General features: G+C 41.8%; 1 protein-coding gene across 4 annotated transcripts in view; it reads right to left on the reverse strand.

Annotated features, from left to right (window-relative positions):
* Nucleotides 1–8,210: 8,210 nt before the first annotated feature.
* LOC139267291 (cytosolic carboxypeptidase 2-like) overlaps nucleotides 8,211–14,046 on the reverse strand; it is a 438,496-nt gene continuing 432,660 nt past the window's right edge. For all 4 annotated transcript variants that reach the window (XM_070885365.1, XM_070885363.1, XM_070885364.1 and 1 more), the window contains 2 exons: nucleotides 12,374–12,516; nucleotides 8,211–10,797 (listed from right to left, as the gene is read on the reverse strand). In XM_070885365.1, the coding sequence (XP_070741466.1) occupies nucleotides 12,387–12,516 (130 nt within the window). In that variant the 3' untranslated portion in view covers nucleotides 8,211–10,797; nucleotides 12,374–12,386. The remainder of the gene's footprint in view (nucleotides 10,798–12,373; nucleotides 12,517–14,046) is intronic.

The raw sequence follows: 14,046 nt of genomic DNA on the forward strand, positions 1-14,046 counted from the left end.
ATCAGGGTGCAGGGCAATTTCGTTCCCCTGATCTCTTTTCCATTACAAATTGCCTCCTTAAACCCCTCTCCACTGCCACCTCCACCCTTGCCTCCAAGTAGTAGTGCCGGGCGCTCATAGATTTACACTGAGGCCATATGTTTAGTTGCTTCTGCTTTTCTCCCTTCACTTTGTTCATTAAGGTCAAACTTTCCTCGGGCCCTATCCTCACCCTCAACCCCTGTCTTTTTCCAGTTTGTCTCCTAACTCCCCTCATGCCCACTCTGAGCTTGTCATATCTATGTGACCCACCTCCTACTCCCTTGATCCCATTCCCAATAAATTGCTGACCACCCAACATCCTACACTGGCAGACAATGTAAATGGTTCTCTCTCCTTGGGTATTGTCGCTCTCTCAGAAGCCACCGTCACTCCCTTCGGGGGGAAAAAGAAACTCTGCCCCCTCCATCTGTGCAATTTGTCACTCCCTCTCCAAAGTCCTTGGAACATGTCACCTTCAAATTCTGTTTCCATTCTTCCTGCAATCCCATGTTTGAATTTCCAATCAGCTTTGTGTCCCAGCCACAACACTGAAACTCAGTTACACATGCCATCCTGTGACTGACCATGGTGGATTATCCCTTCTTATCTCGACCTCTCTGCAGCTTTTGACCGTGGAACAGAGCATCATCCTCCATTGGTTAGCTCAATGAGTCTTCCCTCACTTGGTTCCACTCTTGCCAATCCAATCATAGCCGGAGCCTTTGCAGCAATGGCTCTCCTGCCCTCCACCCAATTGCCTCGAGTCCCCCAAGAATCTATCTTTGGCCCCTTCCTCATCTACATGCTATCTGTTGGACATTCAAAGACATGGACAACTTTCACCTGTATGCTGACAAATTCAGCTCTACCCTACCACAGCCTTGTGTAACCCCCAAATTACTACTTGTGTTGGCAGAACTGTGTCCAACATCCAGTTTTGGATGAGTTTTTTTTCCAGTTAAAGAGTAGGAATATTGAAGCCATTATCTTTTGCCCCCATTATAAATTCCATACCCTTGCTACTGATTCCATTCCTTTCCCTGGCCATTGTCTCGGGTTGGAACAAACTGTTATCTTATTTAACCCCATATCTTTTTCATCACAAACACCACCTATTTCCACCTTTGTAATATCCACCCTTGCCTAACTGCTGCTAAAACCCTCATCTATCCTTTGTCTCCCCTAGACTTGACTATTCCAATGCTCTCCTGGCCAGCCTCCCACACTACATAAACCATGGCTCATCCAAAACCCTGCTGCCTGTATCTTGTGATGTCCACTTGCACATCACTCCTATCTTTGCCAACCTACATTGGCTCCTGGTCCCTCAATGACTACAATTTAAATTTTTCGCCCTTATAAGTCCCTTCATGGACTATTTATCTTTTTAACCTCCTGCTGAATTATAACCACCCTCCCAGTACTTGCATTCTGCCAACTCTGCTTCCACAACCTCCCCACCCTCCCCCATTCCCCAACATAGACTGCTGTGTTTTCAGCCTTCTAAGCCCTACTCTAGAATTCAATCCATAAACCTGTTCACCTCCTTTAAAACCACCTCTGACCAAGCTGTTGGTCACCCCTCCTAATAACTACTTTGGCTCGGTATCCATTTTTGTCTGATTGCACCTCTGTGAAACAGCCGTTTTTCTATGTTAAAGGTGCTGTATAAATGCAAGTTGTAAATCCTCTATAAAGCTAGCTTTACGATGCTCAAAATCCATGACTGCCACATGCTTAATGCATCACATGAAAAATTGAAGTGGGAAGCCCAAAATCTGATTGGATATCATTACTGATATGTTGCCACTTGGTTATTTACTCATTTTGTATGGAATTCTTAGGCCAGGTGGGTTTCATATTGGCTAACTGCTCAGGTGGTGAAAAACTAATAATATTCTATCAGCTTTTATGGTGCGCTGTAAAGTTACAGATTTATATATGTTGCCTCGAATATATATATAAATAAAATAGCAGGAATATGTTGAAAAACTGCAATAATTGTGGGGTTTGATAGATGAATTTTAAGTTTTCGGCTGTTTTGGTGTAGCATGCTTGGGTGGGATAGTGATGCAGAGAATTTTTGTTGTATGGTCTTCTGTACTTCAAATAACTGTTCAAACCTATCAAATGTGGTAAATTTAGTAAGCTGCTGAATTGTGTGTATTTTAGCATGGTAACTTGACATCCAGAACAGTGACTTTTTACATATTACGTAAAACTTACAGCACAAAAACAGGCCAATTGGCCCAACCAATGTTTATGCTTCACACAATCCTCTTCCCACCCTATTTCATCTCTGCTTTGTAACAGAAAACTAACATTTTGAAGATCTTCTGGTAACCTGAAGTATTTGCATTTAAGATCTGGGCAGTAGGCTCCATTCAGTTTCAGTTCCCAGTGTAATAGCATAAGAATAAGGAACAGGAGTAGGTCATATAGCCCCTCGACCTTGCTCCCCATTCAATAAGATCATGGCTGATCTTCGACCTCAACTAAGTGTAAGTAAGATGTGAAAATTTTCTCACTAACATACTTTGTTTCTAGATCTTAAGATGTCACTTAGATATTATAAAGCATTGATGTCTGGATTTAAAAAAAATGATACAACACTGCCCTTTCGAATTGGGAAATAAACATTCTGGAAATTTCTCTCAATGCTTCAATTTGTATTCCCAAGACAACTGAAATTGTGATTTGCCTGGGAGTTTATTTATTAAAACAAAAGTGGAATTTGTTCTCAATAGTGAAGCTTGTACGAGCAACTGCACTACACATACGTTTGTTGTACATATGCATGTAGCTCAAAGCTGTGTCTTACCTAAATGGATTAAATGTAATTCTTTAAAATAATGCAAATGAGATTATTTCATAGAATGGATTTGAGAAATAATGAAAATAAAATGTTTAAACTTGTATTGTTTTCTTTAAACTGGCATCTTAAGGGGAATGGAGAAACTTGAAAAAAGCTGGTAGTTTGAATACTGTTGTTTAAAAAAAGAATTTATGACATGCAAATGATATTGCCAGCTTAACAAAAGGCTTCATGAATGAAAACTATTCAGTGATTACCTTTTTTAAAGTGGAAATCTTGTCATTTATTCCTACTAATCAAAATAGTAACCCTTCAATACAAAAACAAAATACTGTGGATGCTGGAATTTGAAATAAAAACAGAAAATGCTAGAAATCTCAATGGGTCAGGCAGCATCTGTGGAGAGAAATAGTGTTCTCCCACAGATGCTGTCTGACCTGCTGAGATTTCCAGCATTTTCTGTTTTTATATTAGTAACCCTTCAAGTTTGGTTTGGCCCAGTTTTGATCCATATTTGAATCCATTTGCCATTCTATAGTCCATTCACTAATCCTTTTGAATAGTATCAGTTCCCTTTTAATTTTTCATCTTTGGTGTCATCAGTAAATTGTAGTGTTCATATTTATGAATAAACATCTAGGGGTCCAGATCAGACTGCTCCAAAACTGCCCTGGCCATTCTCATCTGCATTTAACAGCCTTTTTTATTTGTCACCTATTTTATTTTTTATTGCCATGTCAGTTTTCAGTCGAGCTAATTTGCCATTAATTCCATGAACCATATCCTTATTTAAAAATGTTATAGCAGTATTTTAGCAAATGCCTTTTGAGAATTGAATTACATTATATCCACTGAATACTTGCCACACTGTAGTTTAGTTACCTGGTTGAGGCATCATGTATCATTTCTAAATCCATGCTAACCATTCCTTATGATTTCTACTTTTTAGATGAACATCAATAGCATCCTATAAAATGCTCGAGTATTCTCCCCTCGGCCCTCTGGATGGGATGTTTAGTTTAATTGGAATTCATGTCTTTTTTGAATAATGGCATAATATTCTAAATTAAAGAATATAGTCTGGATCTTTTAAGATTTTGTAAGACATGAATAGTATGGCTGCAAACCAATTATTTAACTTGCTGTGTTACAGTACTAAGTACAAAATTGCTGTCCCTCAATTAAGATCACATAATAGAATTTGTTTTCTCTCCCCTACACAGTAGTAGGTTCAGGAACAGACTACTATGAGAAAGAACTAATGCCATATTTATTAACTCTGTCAAATTGGAGCTGGATGTAGATCTGGTCCGATTGAAGGATAGGAATATAGGCAGATGACCACGTACTGTGGCTCCAGTCTTGTCAGAATGTAGTTAAATCATCTCTGGAATGTAAATTGCCAGGATTGAGTAATTGTAATATTTAATATAGATAACCTCAGCAGATAAATTTTCATTTTTAACTAGGAAACTTTAGCTATGGTCATTCATTTACTTAGCTCAGTAGGTCTTGAGTTTAGACAATTTTTGTGCAATTGACTTTTTTGGAGAAAGGGATGCAAATATTTTAAGAACTATGTTATTCGTGACAGTACACACAGACTATTCAAGTTTTATACAGTTTTGCTTAAAAGATTAATTCTATCCAATTATAAATGAGGTAGATGATGCCTTAAAGATCAAATTTTACAAATAGCTGAATGTGTACACTCACCACCGTTTGACAAGTCAAGTTAGCTGCCATTCCACAATTAGCAGTGTAACAGTAAATTCAATGGGGGAGAAATTGCATAGTGCCCCGTTTGGGGCAGTAACTTTGGCGGTAGCGCTAAAATATCGCCAGATGGGGGACACACTTCCGGTTTAGAGCTCCAGGAAGGAAGTAGAGCACTAAATCGAGCGCTACCACTTCCCTTGGAGTATTAAAGCCGGCAAGAGGGGTGGTAGCATTGCAGTGCTGCCTAATGTCGAGTGTAGCGCTGCCAGGAACGGAGGAGGCTCCATCCCTCCCTGAAAGGGAAGAGCCATTGCTGCAGGCTCTGCATAACAATGATGTCCCCTGTCGCTGACCATAGCCACGATTTGCAACGATCAGCCCCAAGCACGCTAACAAAGTGCAGGGCCGATCAATAGCGGCAGATCAGATTGTAAAAAAACAACCTAAGGGCTGAAAAGACACTTTTTACTTACAAGACCATTATCACCTCCAAATACCGCTCCCCAACCGGCCGGGCTCCTAACGATGCCTACTGCAGCTGCCAGTGTTGACACCTGGCAATGCTGCAGGGAGCGGAACCGAAGTTCGGGTCCTGGCCGATGCACAGCACGATGACGTCACAAACTCCAGGGCGCAGGAGATCATGGCGCTAGGGGTTACCATCACTGCAAACCTCCACGGGAATTTTGCGGGTATCGGTACTCTCGCCACGCCCGGTCGCACAGCCGGTTTTGCCCCATTATCGCCCCCCCCAGGACGATAAGAGGAGGGGGGGGGGCACAGAGGAGGCCAATTTCTAGCCCAAAATCTCTTCTCCATGCAGTTGTCCCATACTTACGCTATAATTCAAGCCGTAAGTGTTGCCATAGCATAGCTTTTTTCCATAGTGGCAAACAAGTCAAGGCATCAGCTACAAAGATGTAAACGAATGCAGGGAATGAGTGTTTTCTTCAGTCCATCAAGCTTGCTGATTCCAACTAACCACATACACTTTGAACTGATTTAATGTATCTGTTAATCAGTCTGGTACCTATAAACAACCAACTCTAGATAAATACAAACATAACATGCATAAAACCTTTCAATGTACTTCCTGTTCACTTTATTCTGCAGATTTTTTGATCTAGGAATAATGCACAAGACAAAAATATATGTGGTTCAGTATTCAGTGTTGATGCTGGTTAATTTCAATTAAAGTCTAAACTTCAATGCTGCATTTTTCTTGTGTTTTTGTAAGATTCTTTCTTCCTGCAGACTACATATTTTGCGTGCTTCTCTACATATAAATGAGTACACAGCTACAAAAGTATTTTGACCTAAAGCATCTGGACACAGAAAAATCAGAGAAATACAAGGTGTCATTATATTGGAAAAGTGAGTTCCAGCAATGCTGTTATGTAGTTGGCTACAAGGGGATATGTTTTCTTTTACGCTATTTTTAAGCAAAGTATCTGGATTTCCCACCCTCACTTGGGAAGAGCCTAGTCTCCATTTGACAATTCTCCACGGTAGACTGTTACAATACATTGCACAGTGGGGAATTCAAATTATATTATGGAGGGCAATAGATAGTAACATGCCTAATCAAAATCTGATCCAGACTTCAGTGTGCTGCACCACCACATTGCTTATCTTTGGTTTTGTTCTTTTTCCTCTTGTGTACCCAGATGCTGGCCTGCATCTATCTCATGCATAGTACACTAACATAGAAAAACTTCAGAAACTTGAGGCTGCCAAGTTTCTGCCCTGTAAATCCACATCAAGTCTGCAGCTGTACAAGAGGTCAAAGCTGAGGGACTAAATTGTCAGTGAATTTCTACCCCATTCTGAGATTGAGTTAGGGTAAGGACAATGGTTGATGTGGTTTCAAAAAGCCTTGGACAACTATGAGCAGCACTGGAGATGATAGGGTAGATTGTCTGAGACCTTGGCTGCTGTGAGCGCAAGGCAGAAAGTTTGAGGCCAACTGCCCGCAATTTTCTATCCATTTTGATAGATGAAAAATTGCAGAGTGTACCCACAATGTTTTGATCTGTGCTTAGTGGTGGTCCAGGCACCTCACCACTGACGAGGACAGGAGAATCTACCTTTAGATTTCAAAATGGCACAGCAATTTGCAATGAGTGAATATTTAATCATATATGTTCCAATGATTTCATGGGGCAGCTGGAGGTTGCAAAAGACTTGGGAGATTGACATTTACATCTACAGTGTTAAATTAGCTGTATTTAAAATGTACAAGTATATGGGCTGGATTTTTGGGTTTTTGCGATTTCGACCATTTTTGGGCGCCAATCGCAGAGAAATAATTTTTTTAGCGACGGGTTAGCGCTAGAGCACGCAACTTTCGCCAAACGGCAATTAGCATTCACAGTAACTCTGGCGTTACACAACAGATTTTATGCGCCAGAGCCCAAAGTGGAAATAAAAAGCAGCCCTTCTGCGCATACGCAATTTTTTTTTTTATTTTTCCCACGCTTCTGGTCAGCTGTCCAATCACAAACACGAATTCAGGCATGCGCACTACACCCGAGGTTGAATCAGCCATTTGAGTTTTGGTTTCGATTATGGAACAGCACCGAGACATCGAGGAATATAGGCAATGGGCCAAGAGTATCACTATGGAGGCAAACGAGGCATGGATACTGCTGTGGAGAGCAGTTGGGGAGATCTACGTAGGAGGGGTCGAAGTAGACCCCTCCCAGCAATATTTAGAAAAATCTAGGTGGGGATTGCAGTGGAAGTCTCTTCCTCTGGAACTGTAGCAAGAATGGTAAGACTAGTGTAGGAAAAAATTTAACAATCTCACCAGGATCGTCAGACTGAGTACCATTTTCATTCGTTACTGAAATTTTAAACCTGACACACTATTTGTTCTGATGCTGTTGCTGGGTCTCTACTCTCTGTGAGTTGTCTCCTAAAATTCATGACACATAGGTAGACTTTGTTTGGCAACCTATTTACCATGAATGATCTTTACACATTAAGATTGTTCTTGTAATCCTGGGCTGGGTTGGGGCAATGTGATGCAGTGTCTGTGGAGTAGGGGCCGACTGCAGGAGGGTGAGGGCTGCAGATGCAGTCCACACCTCTTTGGAACCGGGAAATATGTCGTCTGAGGATGAGCAAACATTCTCCGACTTTGACATATCCAAGGCTCCTGGGACTACTAGGCGCATGCAGCAACGCAGTTCTGGGATCGAATCCCATATGTCGTCTCTCTGGAGGGTGAGTCAGCAAAGTTGGTCTGCTGACAGACAGGCAGACGTCCAACTGGACATGGTGTCACTGTAGAGGAAGAGCATCCAGCTCACCCGACAATTCAAGGTCCTGGGAAGGATTCCCGCGAGCATTGCGACACTCACTGTGACCATTACGGAGGTAGGGTCGCAGATTGTCCGTGCAACCTGCGAGGCTGTCAATGCCCACACGCTACTGATGACCGATACCAGTGACACTGGAGTTCCCAGTGTCACACCCAGACCCACACCACAAGTGACTGGTGATGCCGAGCCAGAGGCTCGTTGGTCAGAAGCCAGGGCTTCCATACCCTGAGTTTCTCCAGTAGATCCCCACATGGCGTCTCCAAGGTCTCTCTCCCGCCGCCCCCCCCCCCCCCCCCCCACCACCAATCTCAGCAGGACTCTGGCCACCTTGCTGCACGAACTGGTGCCACTTTGGGAAGGGGGAGTATGCGAGAGAGGGGGCTAGGGGTAACGGTAAGGGGGGGGGGGGGGTGAGGGGAACACCCAGTGTTAAAAGGCATTGGAGTAGGTGTGTTTTTCTTCTTTTATTAAAGTTTTCAAATTATGTTAATGTTACGTTATAAAAGTTTTTAATGTTTACAAAGTTGGAAAAGTTTACATTTTTGAGAAAACCTGTTGTTTACCTTAACCGTTCCTTTGTAGTGTCTCATTTGCAGAATAAAAGAGGGAATAGTCAACATGGTGGGATAGAGTAGCCAGGCAACGGTCAAACATGCCGTTCACTCTTCAAGCAAAGCATTCAATTATCAGCTGTTGACGCAAGGCTTTTGCAGTGGCAACATTTCCACGATGCCTCTCCTGTAGTTGTGATGGGGGTGGTGGTGGCATTGGTTCCTCGCCAGGCTCCTCTTCCTCCCCCCCCCCCCCCTCTCTCCTGAAGTGGTTCTGCAATCCCAATTGGCAAATCCTGTCCCCTCAATATGACTAAGTTGTGTAGCATGCAACACACCACAATAAACTGAGACCTGCTGAGGAGAGTATTGCAGGCAGCCTCCAGAGTGGTCCAGGTATCGGAAGCGCTGCTTGAGCATTCCAGTTGTCCATTCGATGATGTTGCATGTGGCTGCATGGTTCTCATTATAGCGATGCTCGCCTTCTGTCTGAGGGTTCCAGAGGGGGTTCATGAACCAGGCGGCGAAGCTATAACCTTTCTCCCCCAGCATCCAGCCTTTGCCTTGTGGTTGAAGCTGCAATAGGCCTGAGACACTGCTCTCGCGCAAGATGAAAGCATCATGCCTGCTCCCTGGATATTGGGCATTAACTGCCATGATGCGCTGAGTATGGTCGCAGACGATCTGAACGTTCACGGAGTGGAATCCCTTTTGGTTTCAGTAAGCCTCTTGATTGTGTACGGGTGCTTGTAGGATGATGTGTGTACAGTGAATGGCAACCTGAACCTTGGGGAAGCCAGCAAATCATCCAAAACCTACAGATTTCATTCTGGGCCTCCTTGGTCATTGGGAAGTTCATGAAGTCCATCCTGCATGCGTACAGTGCAACGGTCACCTGGCGAATACTGCAACGTGTAACATGCTGGGAGATGGAACATATGACCCCTGCTGATGCCTGAAAGGAGCTGGAGGCATAGAAGAAAAATGCTGCAGTCACCTTCACCTTGACGGGCAGTGCAGTCCTGTTGCTGCTGGTAGGCTGCTGGTCTGCATTTATGAGCTGGCATATCTCTGTCAGCACTTCATTTCGGAAACGCAGCCTTCAAATGCACTGTGCCTCAGAGAGCTGCAGGTATGAGCGCTGTTCCCTGTAAACTCACTGGGGGTAAGAGTCTCCTCCCCATATCTCTGCGTCCTCTTTGATTACATTCAAAATGATCATCAATAAGCCTTCTTGCAGCTCAACGCTGTATAATTATAGCAGCCAGGAATAATGGCTGACATAGTATAGCTCCCATCTTTTAAAATGTCCTTTACAGCAAACTATAAACTAACAATTGTAAACCATAAACTATTAACTTCACTATGATAAATGCAGCCGCCTTCTCCAAATCCTTTTCAATACTGAATTAGTCAAGACAGCAATGGTCACTATATAATTGGCGGGTTCCCGGACGGATGCTAAATTGGGCGATATGCTCAAGTTCCGCCCGGGGTGCTAGTGCAGCATTGCACAATGATTGACGTCATCCAAATGCTCACAACGTCAGGAGGGCGCTAAGTTTTAGCGCCGCTGCAAAACCACTGCCGGATGTTCTGCCCCGACACTAAATTTTGTTTGCCTTGTTTAGTGCCAAAAAACTCATTTTAGCGCTTCGTCCAAGCACTAAAATGGTCGCAAACTCCTTGAAAATCCAGCCCATAGTGTTTAACCAAATTCTCATTGACTCTTGCAGTGTGGAGAAATCAAAGTGACATGAATATCTCAAGTTTAAACCATCAATTTGAAAACCGAATCTCTAGTTGTCTGCTTGCTTGTTCTTAAGAAGTACATTCAGTTCTTTGCAAAAGGAGATATAATTACTTTCTGGCATATCTCAATACGGTTTGTTCGTGAGTCTTGAAAACTGTTCATTAATAAAATAATGGGAAAAACTATAACATTTGGGATTAGTCAGTTGAATATATTTCCTTTATAATGTTAAACACAATTTTGTTAGCAATGTATAATTTTGTAAATTTTTATTTTATTTTGTATGTGATTCACAGAGATAGGAAAGGAATTGTCACTCCCATCTCAGTGTATTGCATACATAAAAATATTACAATACCAATAAACTATTAAGGATTGGTAATGCTGTCATCAATACATCCCGCCCCCCAGTCAAGTTGACTAGTTTGGACAGAAAACTTCACTTAGAAGGTTTCATCTGATTCAAGAGTGGCCAATAGAGTGTTTGTTTCTATCATGTATCTTTCACTGTCATAATAACAATCTAACAGTCGAGGTCATGTCTCCTGTTTTCCATCAAATGTTGCCTGAAGATATTATCTTGCATCCCCTTGAAGGCTGATAAATCCTTCACTGTTTAAAAACAAAAGTATAAATAACAATGAGAATTGGTTGTTACTAGTTCACTTTGTTTATCAATCATATTGAAAACTGAATTCTTAATGTTATGCAGTTTATAGAACTATGTAAGAGTGTGATTCTTAGCAAATATAATATACATGGTATTGCGGTACATATTTTATGATTGAAATTTATTTTAGTTCTAATGTGTGATTAAACTCGTACAATCTCGGGCAATTAGCAGCCATGCCTTTATACATCTAGGCTCCAGGCTTTAAAATTCTCTCCTTTGCCCCACCATTAGCTGCTGTGCCTTCAACCACCTAGACCCCACACTCTGGAATTCCCTCCATAGACTCTTCTCTGCCTCTCTGCCCCAATCCTGCTTTAAAATCCATCTATTTGACCAAGCTTTCGGTCATCCCTCATAATATCTCCATCCATTGTTTAAATTATGTTTTTGTGAAATGTCTTGAGATGATTGCTACGTTAAAGGCACTATATAAATACAAGGTGTAGTTTAAATTCCTCTATGCTTTCACCCCATTCTATCTCTAATAATTGTGTTACAATTCCAATAATTGACAACAGAAGGTGGCCTCCAAGGCAGTGCAGAAAAGATCAAACAGCTTGGTCTCTGGTGTCAGAAAGAAGACCTGTGAGGAATAACTTGAGAAGCTGGGACACTTCAGCTTTGCAAAAACACATTTTAGAGATGACCTTGTATAGTTACATAAGAAACTTAATGAAATAGAGAAAGGAAATCTAAAACAATCCTTTCAGGCATAGGACAAGAGAACAAAGATTTAGGGTTACAAAGGGCAAATTTAGGGCAGACATCAAAAAGTATTTCTTTATATAGAGTGATCAATGGCTGGAATTAAGTTGTCAGGAAGAGTGATTAAAGCCAGGATACTGGATTCATTTAGAAAAGTAACTAGATGGTGTAATTGGAAAACAGTGTGGTTGGTATTCTGAAAGGTGGAGACCAAATGGTTTGAAGGGTCTTCATTATCTGAACCTATCTTGTGAACACAATGAAATAGAGGCATATTAATTAACTTGGATGACTTTATAATATTTTACTCACTTAATGCAATCACTAGTACTTTTGACTTGAAAAAAGTCCTTCCAACATCTAATGAATTACTACATGTGTCATGATATGTACTGGCATCCTTGAAGTGCATTTGCACTGACCAGTCATGATAGCTTTGTTGCCATTGAAAGTAGGCTATGCCAGGGTCAATGAGGTATGTGTGTAAATGGAACTCCTCAGCATTCTGATGTTGGAGCTCCTTTGTGTTCCTAAAGTTTACAAAACACTTTACATTAGCAACCATCTGGAAGGATATAATTATATTAATTGCTAATGAAGAATAGACCAAATGCAGTTCAGAGTGTACTTTATTTTGAGTGTTCTCAGAAAAATATGTCCTAGCTCTGAAATATTTTCAATGAGATAAAAATTCTACCAGGGTTGATTGCAATATCAGTTGATGTGCTATCAAGAGTGTCTAAATTCAGTGTCTGCTTGCATGAGTACCTAGACTGTAATATGGAATTGGTTGTACAATAATATACTTACCGGTTTAGCTATGTTAGTGTATAATAGAGATGTTCTGGGATTGTTCTTCTTTGTGGATATTTGTCAAGGGAGATACTTGAACTTTGGTTCTTAATCTTTGTAGAAATGGTGACGGCTGGCACCATGGGCCTAGTTTTTGAGTACTGTGGACAATAAAGACAGAAGAGAATTTTTTTGGTGGGCGGGATTTATCTACTATTTTATTTTTCTATGGATGCAAATCTCATGCTGACCACCATCCAGGTAATTCACTGCTATTATGAGACTGTGCCAGGCCAAATATAAGTAACTAATCAGACATTACCTTCTTTCCTGTTATGCACCTTATATTACAGCTGGTGGTTTGTGAGGTTTGATTAATTAATTATGTGCCCTAATCCCTTGTGAAAGAGTATTACAAAGCACATTTCCTAATCAAACATTAATTTTGTTGTTTTCATTGGTTGTTCTCTACAGTAATAGCACACTGAATTATTTCACAGGATCATGTCAAAATAATCACATTGATCGTCGTCTTCTTTCGAATGGTAGTAGCAAATCAAATGTCAATATCTAAGTCAGATATCCAGGCCAAAGCTTCTGGTGTAACAGCATGGATATCTTGTAGACCGCCTACGAATTTCCTCTGAGGGCAGTGCTCAATGATGTGCTCCAGGTTCTGATTAGGAGCTTCACAGTCGCATGATGGGGATGCTTTAATCTTACATCTATGGCAAAAATGGCAGCATCTATCATCAGTTTTGAGGTGGTTAATGGTTGTCCACTGTTTGTGAAGAAGGTTTGATCCTTCAAGTTTTACTGTGGGGCCCTCTATAAAAATACATTCCGCATGTCGCAGTTCTTCCAAGCATTTCGCCATCGGTCATAAAGACTGAGGGGAGATCACTGAAGGGCTTTGGCGATGGTCCAAAATGGCCTTCTAGATTTGAGATGGGTTGGTGGTAGGTTGTTCAAGTCAGCCTCAGTCAGCATGTCTTTGCTGGTGTAGTGGTTGTATTCACTGGAGACCGCATATTCGCGGCGTATGGGTGGTGGTGCGATGTTTGCAAGCACAGGCAGCCAAGGTGTTGTTGTCGGTAAAAGCATAACGGTGATAATTCTCATAGTAGAATTCAGCTGGACATCAACGGATTTGACATGCGGACTTGATAGCCATGTCGGAGAGCAGTACTCCACTGTAGAGTGCACCAGGGCAAGTGCTGCCGTACAGAGGGTTTTAGCGTGTGTTCGCCATGTGGATCCGGAGAATTTCTGGATCATGTTAACCCTACTCTTTAGTTTCTTCCCAAGGTTCTGGAGATGTTGTCTATATGACTGGTTGCGATCAAGCATGACTCCTAAATTGGAGGGTTTTTTGTCATGGTTTACCTCTGTGCCGCAAAAGGAGACTTTCATAAGCTTGGTTTGCTTGATGGGTGTTGAGGTGGAATGTCGAGAGGTGAGTCTTTTGTCGTTTGGTCAAAGTTCCTATCAATGGAAGTAGGCCTCCATCCTCTGTAAATCAATGGTCAGGGTCCCTTGGTGATGGACAGATTCATGTTTTGTGTGGCCAAGGCAATGTCATCAGCGTATCCGAACTTACTGGACTCTGTTTCGGACAGATCACTGGTGTAAACGTTAAATAACATGGGTGCCAAGACAGAACCCTTGGGAGTCCGTTGGCAATATATCTG

Source organism: Pristiophorus japonicus, chromosome 7 (assembly GCF_044704955.1).
Source record: "Pristiophorus japonicus isolate sPriJap1 chromosome 7, sPriJap1.hap1, whole genome shotgun sequence".
In the NCBI taxonomy this organism is placed as follows: Eukaryota; Metazoa; Chordata; class Chondrichthyes; family Pristiophoridae; genus Pristiophorus; species Pristiophorus japonicus.